The 11080-nt window shown below is 57.9% G+C and overlaps 2 protein-coding genes across 19 annotated transcripts; one reads left to right on the forward strand and one right to left on the reverse strand.

Moving 5' to 3' along the window:
- Positions 1 to 264: 264 nt before the first annotated feature.
- On the reverse strand, positions 265 to 5947 carry LOC138921856 (protein EOLA1). 18 transcript variants are annotated; one of them, XM_070257469.1, is made up of 8 exons: positions 5089 to 5744; positions 4683 to 4735; positions 3515 to 3605; positions 3075 to 3125; positions 2821 to 2956; positions 2377 to 2523; positions 1978 to 2260; positions 265 to 1136 (listed from the first exon to the last, which is right to left on the reverse strand). In XM_070257469.1, exons 7-8 carry the CDS (start codon positions 2228 to 2230, stop codon positions 913 to 915), a joined length of 477 nt encoding a protein of 158 aa, XP_070113570.1. In that variant the 5' UTR covers positions 2231 to 2260; positions 2377 to 2523; positions 2821 to 2956; positions 3075 to 3125; positions 3515 to 3605; positions 4683 to 4735; positions 5089 to 5744; the 3' UTR covers positions 265 to 912. The 18 variants fall into 18 exon arrangements, with proteins under 18 accessions (XP_070113570.1, XP_070113571.1, XP_070113565.1 ...); XM_070257470.1 differs by lacking the exon at positions 3075 to 3125; XM_070257464.1 differs by lacking the exon at positions 2821 to 2956.
- On the forward strand, positions 4670 to 10669 carry LOC138921804 (uncharacterized). Its single transcript, XM_070257164.1, has 5 exons — positions 4670 to 4775; positions 5261 to 5731; positions 7140 to 7198; positions 8021 to 8105; positions 8542 to 10669. Exons 1-5 carry the CDS (start codon positions 4670 to 4672, stop codon positions 8817 to 8819), a joined length of 999 nt encoding a protein of 332 aa, XP_070113265.1. The 3' UTR covers positions 8820 to 10669.
- The last annotated feature ends 411 nt before the right edge of the window (positions 10670 to 11080 follow it).

The following is an 11080-nucleotide window of genomic DNA, read 5'->3' on the forward strand; positions in this document are numbered from 1 at the left end:
GAAACAGGAGAGTCTTTCCTCATGGGTCCCCCTAAGATGCCAGAAAGTTTCTGATCAGCAGCTGAATGTCTCTTGACCAAGAGCCAGGGGTCTTCCAAAGAGGTCCACCTAAAAGTAGGGCCACCTCATTTGCCGAGGGATGTCCAACCACTGCCTGGTTTAGCCCATCATGCTCATAGGTAACAACCATTAGAAATTTTCCCAATAAACGACAAAAAAAAACAAAACAAAGAAAAAGACTTTCTATAAAATAAACAATGCTACTTATCACTTTTCCGAAAGAGCTGTATTTAGGCTCCTTTCTTCACACATGAAGTGGCTGTGCAACATGTCTAACACTCATGCCCCATGAGCCAAGGGACACTTTTACAACAGAGCAAGAGTCTTCTGCAAGGACAGACAGGTGCTCTGTTTCCAAGTCTGAGGTCCTCTTCATCAGGAATGAGGCCATCCAGGGCTGGTCACTCTCCAGCAATCACTCAGCGCCCGCTCCCAGCCTCCACACAACATCCCCTGGATGCTGTGCAAACACTCTATGAGTTTGACTAGAACAAAGAGAGGGGAGAACACTAACGATTCCTCTTAAAACGTATTTTTTGGTCAATCCAGAAATCAGCTGGACCAAAATGAGTGGCAGTGCCAAGAACTCTCTGGCAGCTTTCCCTTTTTCCTGAAGGTCAAAGTCCTTGAGACTGTCACCGAGCCCAGAGATGTGCAAGGAAAGTCCCGCTCCCCCATCCCTGCATCTGAGTGGAGAAGCTGTTTACATGAACAGCACATAGTGGGTAGCGCGTTCCCCTGCGGTGCCAATCCACACGGAACCCGATTTCCACGTCCTCCGTTTGACGACGAGCTGCTGGGTCATGATTTAGCTGGTCTCTCGGTGACCTTCCTCTGAGGAGCCCACGCTCGTCAGGCCTCCTCCCCCAAGGGGATCAGGTGCTCTGGGATGTCTACCTGGAAGACATCCTTTCCGCCTTTCCTGGGGATGGGCTCCAGCAGCCACCTGGGGTTTGAAAGCACCGTCAGGAACTTCTGCTTCAGGTTGGTCAGCACGGCTTGATTTTCCAGTTCCACAACCTCATCAGGATCTAAGTTTTCTGGACACTGCAAAGTTTCCCCAATGTCAACGAGCCCTGTACACAAAGAGAGAAGCACAGAGATGTTTTTCCTTCCATAAACCAGGGCCTGCCTGTCAGAGAACATGGGTATTCAAAGTTACAGCCATCAGAGACTAAGATGATATCGCCCAATGGACACGGAGTGAAGTGGGTCACTCTGAATGAGCACTTCTGACGTGCCAAACTCTGTCCGCAGGATTCTGGGAGAGGCCGAGGGAGGGACAATCAGGAGGAGAGGGTCCTGTCCTCAACAACCCCACCAAAATAACAGGCAGATCCCAGTCAGACTGCTGAGGGCAGCAGGTACAGATCACAAGGGCCCCGGCCCCTGCAGGGAAATTGGAGGCCCTCGGGTCCCCAAGCACTTCACCAGGTGACCGGAACTGATGTGGGACCTCAACCACTGAGGGGTCAGGGGACTTGCCCAGTATGCAGCGGCCACTGGGGGTGGGACAGGCACATAAAGCCAGGCAGGCAGCCTGAGTCCAGAGGCCAGTCCAACCCGCTCTGTGTGCTGTGCTGCATCTCATGGACTCTGCCACACGCATGCACGCACAAGCACATATACACACAGGCAAACCCCACATGCAGACTCGGACCTCATCCTGCCTCTTGAATCACAAATGGGAACGGAGGCCCAGGATGGAGAAAGGGTTCACCCTGGGTTGTGGAACCTCAGCCTGCCAACCCTCAGCCAAGTGCCCCTTGCTGCCCCTCTGAAGGTGTGTTGCTGAAAGAAACCACATAGCCCACACATGCAGCAGTTCAACAGAAAACAAGCCACCAATCTCCAGAGCAAGGTCCCGGGGGCAGCCCTGGGAGGTGTCTGAGCAGTGGTCGGCACAGCAGCACTTGCCAGCTATCACTCCACGGCCGTACTTTTCCCCTTCCTGGAGCAAGGCCTGAATCTGAGCGGGGGTCCTCCCCAGCCTCTCCACCAGCAGCTCCCTCCAGGCTGCGTCTTCCCAGTCCCTGTGAGCAATGTGGATGGCGATGGTACAGTCCCGGTGGCTGCTCAGCAGGGGACGCCAACGCGTCTCCACAGTCTTGACTCCATTTAAGACAAAACCTGCATAGGGCTGCCGGAAGGAGAGGCAGCTGAACTTCATCTCCCCAGAGCTCCTTGGGCCTCACATGGCCTGTGGAAACGCAGAACCGCAATGTCAATAAACCTCACGCACCGGCACTCCAAGCTCATGGCCCGTGGGCCTGACCTCTCCCCAGCGTCCCCAAGGTGCCCTGAAACCCCACTGACCTGGACGGTGGAGTAGCGGAGAGTGCTGCTTCCTCCTTTCAATCACCAGACAGTCAGTTGACAGGCCTGACGGAAGAGGCTGGCCACTGGGATGACTCGCCCGTCACATGGAGTCTTTGGGGAGCTCTCGGAGCAGGTTGGGGACAGCTAGAGAAAGGCACAGCCAGGACAGCACGTGGTCAGTTGTACAACAGAGGTCACTGAGCCCCAGGGCAGCACAGAGGAGGGAGGGAGGGAGGGCCCCTTGGCTTCACAGCACAGTGGGCTGGCTCTAGCCCTCTCCCAGCACAGACAAAGACAGTCCTGGGCTATGCTTCTTCTTCTGCCACCCCCACCCACTCCAACCCTCTCTGCTTCCTGGCACTGCCACTGCCAAGGCACCGCAGGTCCCAAATCTCCCGGCCCCTACCACAGGGCTGCTACCAGAAATCCTTGCTATCCAACCTCAGCTGGGCCCAGCGGATGCCCTCGATCTCAGATGGCCCTGTCAAGTGTCTCCTCCCGACTGACCCCTTTGGCTGCTATCCTCCTCCAACCCCTTCTTGCACCACTGCACTCCGCTGTCAGCAGGAGTCCCAAGCTGAGAGAAACGAATCATGAGAGCAAGAACGATCGGCAGCAATGTGCAGGCACCATCTCCATGCCAGGCCCTGGGATGGGCACGATCCACGGATCATAGAATTCAACCCTCAAATTACCGGGTAGGGGCACTGCTACTGTCACCCCACTCTACAGCTGAGACGGAGGCACTGCAGGATGAAGAGAGAGCTCACCATTACCGGGGACATAAAAGCATGCACACCCTGTCCTTGGCTCCTTTCCCTGTCCCTGGAGGGGATCCCTCCTTGTCACTAGGGTACAGAGCTGTGCACTGGGAGGAGCAGGGCCCCAGGCCCAAACCTCAGCTGGGTCATGGCACCTCGGGGAACCTCATCCTCCACAAGACTGTGAGAATGGGGGCTGAGGCACTGAGGGCACCTAACCCAGTACCTTCCAGAGGCTTCTTTCCCCAAGCAGCAGAGACCCACACTTCTCACCACGGCCTGCAAGGCCCCACGTGATCTGCGCCCCCCTCCAGCTTTTCACTCTCGTCCCCACTTTATTCACCACCCTGCAGCCACGAAGGCTTTCCTCCTACCGCAGGGACTTTCTAGGTTGTTACTGGTTGCATTGTGGCCCCTCCAGTTTCACGTCTTGAAGTCTCAGTCCGTAGTTCCTCAGAATCTGACCTGATATACACAGAAAAGGTCTTTACAGAGGTAATCAAGGTAAAATGAGCTCCTTATGGTGCACCCTCATCCAATCCGACAGGTGTACTCATAAAAAGGGGAAATTTAGAGAGACGCACACAGAAGAACACCATTTGAAGAGGAAGGCAGAAAGTTATGAGCCTAGGGATGCCAAAGATTGCCAGAAAACCACCAGAAGTCGGGGACAAGGGCGGAACAGCAGATTCTGTCTCATAGTCCTCAGCAGAGGCAAAGTCGGCCGACACCTTGATCTTGGACTTCCGGCCTCCAGAACTGTGAGACGACAACTTTCTGCTGTTGAAGCCACTCAGTCTGCGGTACTCTGACATGACCGCCCTGGCAAACTAACAGAGCTGTGTGCTCCTGCCTGGACGTCTCCAAGGGTGGAGGCTGATTTCTCCATTAACAGCACATCAAGCACGTTCTTTCACGTCTGCACATCTTCTTCTGTCCTATTCGTCACCGCCTGTATGCGATCCCATAGTTGGCTCTCCCACAATTCACTGACTATCTTCCTGATGGTGAGTCACAGACTGCTCTGCACTTTCTGTCACCATAAAGGACGTCCCCACAAACAGGTGTTGACTGAAGATATAGTTAGGAGGAGGCCTGGGTCACAGGGCATGCACATCTGAGGTGCCGATCCGCACCAGCAGAAGGCTTTCCACAGGGGCTCACTTCCGTACACTCCACCAACCACAGGCAAGGGCCATCTCCTCACACACTCATCGGCCCTGAGCATCTCCTTTCACTTAACCTTTGCTAACCGGATGGGTGACCAAGGGTCGCCCTGTTCACTGGCTTTGGATTATTTATGAGAGAGGCTGGATGTCCCCCTGTGGCCTGGCCACTTCTACTCTCCTCCTGGGGTAGACGACTGGACTGCAGGTTTGCCTAGTTTCTGCCACTCGCTGTCTTGGTCCTTTTCTCATCAGAAGCACAAAATCACAACCAGGAGACCTGAACTGTGTGGCTGGGATCCCTAGAGAGAACTGAGGTAACCGTAAAGGTACGAAGGGGGCCGAGTGCCCTCCTGCCTCCTGATGCGGAGAGTACCTGCTTGGTGGCCTGAAGAGGAAAGCCTGTTCCTCTGGTCTCGGCTCCTTCGCCTGCACAAGGACAAGAGGGATAACGAGACAAGGTCATCAGGTACGAGACAGCAATGTGGGCTAAAGTACCAGAACGGTCTTCAACTCAGCAGGGACTGGAGGCCAGCAGGACCCGGGAGGGTCCAACTGGAGGGAAACCCCTCACGCACGCTTTGGCTCTGCTCATCACGGCAGTGGGTCTCTCTGGCCCCGGCGGGCTGTGGGACCACATAACGCCCCAGCAGCCAGCAGCACAGCACATCACGTCACGGAAGCGGATCGTGTTCTGAGGGCACAGCGGAGCCCGTGGCCTGGGTGGGGGCACAGCTGAAGGGTCACGGGAGGCAGGAAGGCAAACACGAGGGCGGACCTACCGGTGCCTGTGGACCGCCACACTCGCCCTTCTAGGCGCAGACGCACGTCGCCGGTCCACACACGTAGAAGGAGGGCGGGCGTGTGATGGTGGCGGCGAAGGGACAGGAAAGAGCGGCCTGGGTCGCCTGCGCGCGCTCCCAGCCCAGGGGTACCGTCCCGCGGAGGGCTGAGTCCTGGAGCCTTTCGGGCTGCGCGGCGCGGGTCTCCCGGATCCACGGGCCGAGCGAGTGGCGGGCGCGTTGTGCCGACTCCGCTGCAGCCACTGGGCAGCAGGGTCCTCCGCCTCCCCGTGTCCCGACGGGGCCGCCTCCTACACCCAGGCGAGGAGACTACGCCCAGGGACCGAAGACCGCGGCGGCGGTCTGTCCCCGCGCCACGCTCGCCCAGCCGCTGAAGCCCCTTTCTTGCGGGAATGCACGAGCACGGACCACGTACGTAAGCACGCAGCACGCCGGAACTCAGCACGCCTGTACGAAGGCACGCAGGCACGCAGCCAGCTCATTACGAAGACACGCGCTGACGTCACGCGCACAAGTGCACGCGGGCCCCCGCCGATAGGAGAAGTCAGTGGACTCCCCCGGCCCCAAGGGACGAGGGCTCAGCAGGCCCAGTCGGGGCCTGGAGACCAGCGGCTGGGAGCAGGTCAGGAACGGGCAAGAGGGGCTAGGGGGAGAGTGAGGCGGGGGACAACGTGAGCCAGGGGGCGGGGCTGCGGGGAGGCGGAGGGGCAGGGGCGGGGCTGGGAGGGGCCGGGGGAGCCTTATGGAAGCCAGACCTGAGGGAAAGAGCCGAGGGAGGAGCCGCTATTGGAAGAGAAGGCGGGGCTGAGGGCGGGGCTTCAGGAGACGAGGCGGAGCTGGGAGAAAGGTGGGGGAGGAGCTGGGAGAAAGGGAGGGAGGAGGAGGAGGGGCTAGGCGCCTGGTGCGCGGTGACCTCAGAGGCAGAAGTCAAGTGGCAGCCACAGAGTTCTTGGCTACCTAGGCCGACCCTCCGAAGGGACCCTGGGGGACGCGGAGGCCGGGAGAGGGCAGGACCCCTAGGCTGAGTCCTGTGCCTGGAGTGTCAGGGTCTCCTTCTTCCAGGCCACCGCGGGCGTGCCAGGAGGTCCTGAGGGGCAGGCTTGATATGGCCTTTGTTTGCAGGTGAGAAGGAAAGTCCCCACTCTTTTCTGCTGCCCCTCAGACCTGACGTGTCCCCCCAGTGCCCCCTTCTCTGTCAAAGCTGCCTCTTGTCTTGACTCTCACTTAGGAGCTGAAGGCACTCACTGCCGCGCTGTGCTCCTCGACATCCCTGCGCCCTTCCTGGTCTTTGCCTGGATGACCCAGTCCTGGGGCTTTGCCTCCCAAAGGCCTGATCAGAATGAAGGCCCCTCTTCCTGCCCCATGGCCACTTCCTGAGTTCCAGCCCCATAGTCTGGGGCCCGTGCTGGTTGTTCCCAGTGCCTCCCCATCGGCCTGGGTGCCGGCTCTTTCTAGTCCAGTGGGAGCTGCACAGGCCACCCATCCCGTTTCCCAGCAGCACATCTGCCCTCATCAACGCCTTCCTGAAAACCCTGCTGGGCCCTTGCCTGTTGAAGCCCAAACCCCTTGGGGCCCTGGGGGGCCTTCTGGTGGGCCAGCTCTCTCCCCCGTTGTGGCCCAACATGTGGGTCAGTGTGCTGGGGAGCCCCTGCCCCCTGAGTGTACGCACTTTGCCAGGACTCCCTGCTTTGGCACATGGTCCCCGGGGGCTCAAATGCCTACCTCTCTTGTCCTGGCAGACTCCTGTCCTCCTTCCAGGCACAACTTGAACATCCCTTTCTCTGCCCCACGCCTGGTGGCAGGCACTCCTGTCCCTGGGTTCTGGCGGCACTCTAGCTCTCCCTCCCTCCCTTCCCTGGGCTCCTATCTCCGAGGGTTGTAGCTGCTCTCCAAGAGTCTGGGACCCCCTCAGGAGCGCTGAGGTCCTTGAAGGCCAGGACTGGCTCTTACTCGTTTCTGCAAGCCACGGGCCCGGGGCACAGTAGTTGCTCAGTCAGTGTGGATCAACAGAGCACTGCCTTCTCTTCCAGTGAGCTGCACCTGCTTGCTCCTTGCCGAAGCTCCAGGAAGCACGAATGCTGGCCCTGAGGTGAGGTGAGGAGCAGAGGGCCCCTTCGTGGGATTCAGGCCTCGGCTGCAGGGGGCCTGCTTTCTTCTCAGTCCATGGTTCCATCCCCATAACGCACATCCCCATACCGCAGCCCATCTTCCTTTTAGGAAGTCCTTTTAGCATGTCCACCACTGCTCTTTGTGGCAAATGCCCCCAGGACGTCGCCTCCTCTTCGGAGCCCATAGCATCTGCTCAGTCAGCCTCTCTTCCTCCTCCCTCCGGGCAGCACCCTGCAGAACTCACTGTCCCAGATGGGCTGTCTGAGCCCTCGCCTTTGCAGTTTCTTATCCTTCACCCTTCCAGTGACCCGTGTCCATCTAGCCCACCCCCCCAGCTGTCCCCTGGGAACTTGCTGCCACGAGGCCTCTCGGTGCTCACCACCCTGGCTCTGCCGTCCCCCTCTCTGGCACAGATGTTCTCCTGCCTGGCTCATCCTCTCTGCTCCGTGTTACTTCTCTGCATCCCCTCCCCTCTGCTGCGCCTGTTACCCATTTTCCTCACTTGCCGAGAGGTGCAGAGTGCACCATGGAGAATGCTGCCTCTGCCTCCCATGTGCTTCTTTGAGGCCCAGGGAAGGTTCCCGTTGGCTCCTGCCACGTGTTTTGCAGCACCACAGGTCTGGGACCGGCTTGACCCAAACTCCCAGTTTCCCCCATATACTTCTCGGCAGGTCCGGTTTCCTCCTCTCTGAAACGCCTTTTGCCCGTCTTTCTGTTGAGCTGCTGGTCTCTTTGGTGCGGAGATGTGGGAGCTGGTTCCGAAGCCTGGGTGCTCATCTCCCCTTGGTTGTTTGCGTTTCAGATTCCTCCTCTGGCCCTCGGGGGCTGCTCTCCTCCTCCCTTTGCATGCCTGCTTTGCACTCGGCATTCACCTAGACTCTGGAAGTGTAAGTGATCCCAAAGGTCAGGGAATGTCCACCACCCCTCCAGCTGGAGGCTGCCCTCCACCCGCAGGCCCGCCACCTGGGAGGAGTGGTCCCCGAGGAGGAGGTGCCCTTGCGTCCAGCACTCTGCCCCTGAGAATGGGCTCCTTCTCATCCCTGTGATTCCCTCTGTCACCGCTTGGCTGTAGTTCCGTGTCCTGACCTTTCTGAAGAGGAGGCCCGGCAGCCGTGCAGCAGCAAGAGGACAGCGAGCCTTGTTTCTTTGGCCCCAGTCTCCCTTTTCCTCCCAATCCTCATGTGGCCTGCTTCCAACAGGCAGACTCCACTGCTCCTCTTGCTCCCTGTCCCCTGGGCAGCTCCAGTTGGCTGCATCCCTCTCAGTACGGCCTGGATCACGTGGTCCAACCTGAGAACTGTACTTATTTCTGCTTTGTCTTAGTGACGCTCCAAGTCCACAGGAGGAAGCTGCATCACAAGGCACCTGCAGTCACCCACGAGCTACTTTGCCGCCACTGCTTAGGTGTGGTGCCTGCACACAGAGGGTGGCCCAGCCGAGTTGGAACCTTGGGAGTTTCCGTGAACTTCTGGCAACCTCCTCACTTGCATTCATATCACAAGCCAGAAAAGCACCTTCAATCGGGGGCGGGGCGAGGCTCAATTCCATGTTTCCATCTTCTGAGTTTCAGTAACATCTTCTTTACTGTCCTCAGTCTCTGAGCAAACAAGCAACGACCCCCGCGCCAGGCCCTCCACAGCTTGAGGGACGGCATCCAAACGTCACACTGTGGCTGAGTGACAGTGTATGGTCCAGCTTATTTGTTTACGAGATTCAGGTGTGGGGGATCTGGAGCACGTGTTGCCATCCCATAGCTATGGTGATGGGGGCTTGAATGGGTGGACTAATGCACTCTGTTGCAGAAGACCCACTCGGCTAACTCCTGAGTATCTGCATGCTCGCTGTGGCGACTTTGGAAAGTACAGAAAGTATACGAAGAATCAGGACAAAGGTTGCTCAGGAGGCACTGCCCGGAGGCGTGAATGCTCACAGTATGGGTCTATTTCCCCACTTCTGTTTTTGCTGAGGAAGATTAGCATTGAGCTAGCAACTGTGCCAGTCTCCCTCCAATTTATATGTGGGTCGCTGCCATAGCGTGGCTGGTGAGTGCCCCAGAATCCAAACCTGTGCCCCTGGGCTGCCGAAGCCTAGGGCGCTGAACTTAACCACTATGCCATGGGGCTGACCCTCCCCCCATTCTTTTTCCGTGTAGTTCCTCTTTACTCAGTTGAGCTCCTGCTGTGTGACCATTCTGTCTTATGTTTTTTCGTTTAACATTAAGTGTTATCCCATGTTCTGAAAGAGTCCTCAGAAGACATCTCACTCAGCTCTGCACCTTGTTGTGGAGTGTATTGGATTCCAGGCTCTCCCTGCTCAAGCCCAACTGACAAATTCTCGAGAATGGCCCAGCACACCTTGGACCCAGTGACGTCCTCTGGTCAGAAACTCCAGCATGGGGGTCCTCCTGAAGTGGACGCGGAGACCGAGTTTATTGAGACTCCAGTGTCAATGTCGGGTTGGACGCTGTGTCCAACAGCCTCCCACGGTCTGGTAATCCCATTTCCCAGCATTCAGTCCCCCAGTGCATAGCCAGAGGTCCCTTTGGGAGGGGTTGGGGGGTCATTCCCGTGCCTACTTGCCATGGCACTGCAGCGTCCTTCCCCCTAGGGTCCTGGCCACCTCCCTAGTCCACGGTTCCAGGTCAGAAAACTGGCTCAGGGGCAGAACCTGGGCAAGGGATCATGACTTTGTTGGGGTGGCTGCCCTCAGCCACCTGCTGTGTGTTCTTGCTCTTTAGAGGGTCCATTTTAGGCTGCACCTTGGTGGGTTGCCCATCCATTGTGCCCCCAGGGAGGCCGTGTGGTATTGACCCCCTCTGCCGCTGGAGGGGTCAGGCCTCCTTGCCAGTGGTGTCCATCAGTGTCAGCCCCCGCATGCTGGCCGTTCAGTGCCACCCTGGGACCTCTACTGCCGTTCATGGGTCAGGCGGTTGTGCAGTTCCTTTCCTCCCTTAGCAGGCTTGGCACATCCTGCCTGTGTTGTGTGGTGACTTCACTCTGATTGGGGCCCTGGCAGGAAGCCGACCAACTCTTCCTGGTTTTCCTGGGACTCTCCTGGTTTTAGAACTGCAAGTCCTACAGTAAACCAGGATGGCTGGTCACTCTACCTTCTGGGATGGAAGGCACCCATGGAGAAAGATGTGCAGGCTTTTTGCTCCCTCAGCGATGGGATGGGTGCATTAGCTCTTTATGGGAAGGAATGGGCCACTGCTCCAGGCTCAGAGGTTTCAGAGGCATCTGGGGAGTCTAGCTCTTCCAGGGCCCTCGCCCGGATGTGCCTGTTTCTTGTGTCAGGGGTGTGGGTTTTCCCAATGGGGCTTCTGATGTTGGCCTGACGGACCTGCCTTGGTGAACGTTCAGCTGTCTTTGAAGTTCAGCCACTCCTATCAAATCCTGGGTTTGCCCTTCGTCCACTGCCTGAGATGGGGCGACTTTGCAACCTACTGAGGAGACTCTGGGGCTCCCCCTTAGTTTTCACTCTGTTAATCACCCCGGGATTCTCATCACCCTGCCAGTCATCAAAGCAAGAGGGTCACCTCCATCCATTCCCCTTGTCCTTCGAGTTGTCCTTCCTGTACGTGCCACACGCCTGGGTCCCCTCACCTGCCGGCAAATTCCTCTCCACCCGCCAGCCCAGCAAAAAGTTCTGACAGGAACGTGCTAGCCACTGGGCTGTCTGCACACCACCAACCCCCGGGATGAGGTCCTCGTTACCACTGGGGCAGGTGATGAGCAATCCCGCACCAAGACCCTGTCTTAGCACCTGCTTTTTGGACCACTCGAGAAGCAACTGTCTCAGGTGGAATCTTTCAGGAAGCTGCCCCCTGAGAGGGAGTGAGGCGTGCCAAAGGCTGACTGGGGAA

The sequence above is a fragment of the Equus caballus genome, chromosome X, assembly GCF_041296265.1.
Source record: "Equus caballus isolate H_3958 breed thoroughbred chromosome X, TB-T2T, whole genome shotgun sequence".
Taxonomy (NCBI): Eukaryota; Metazoa; Chordata; class Mammalia; order Perissodactyla; family Equidae; genus Equus; species Equus caballus.

Coding starts and splice junctions, on each gene's coding strand:
- LOC138921804 (XM_070257164.1), top strand. CDS start 4,670: ATGCGGAGAGTACCTGCTTGGTGGCCTGAAGAGGAAAGCCTGTTCCTC. Junction 5,732..7,139: donor AGACCAGCGGCTGGGAGCAG/GTCAGGAACGGG, acceptor CTTCTCTTCCAG/TGAGCTGCACCTGCTTGCTC. Junction 8,106..8,541: donor TTCACCTAGACTCTGGAAGT/GTAAGTGATCCC, acceptor GCTTTGTCTTAG/TGACGCTCCAAGTCCACAGG.
- LOC138921856 (XM_070257466.1), bottom strand. CDS start 2,230: ATGAAGTTCAGCTGCCTCTCCTTCCGGCAGCCCTATGCAGGTTTTGTC. Junction 1,137..1,977: donor CGGCCGTGGAGTGATAGCTG/GCAAGTGCTGCT, acceptor CTTTGTGTACAG/GGCTCGTTGACATTGGGGAA.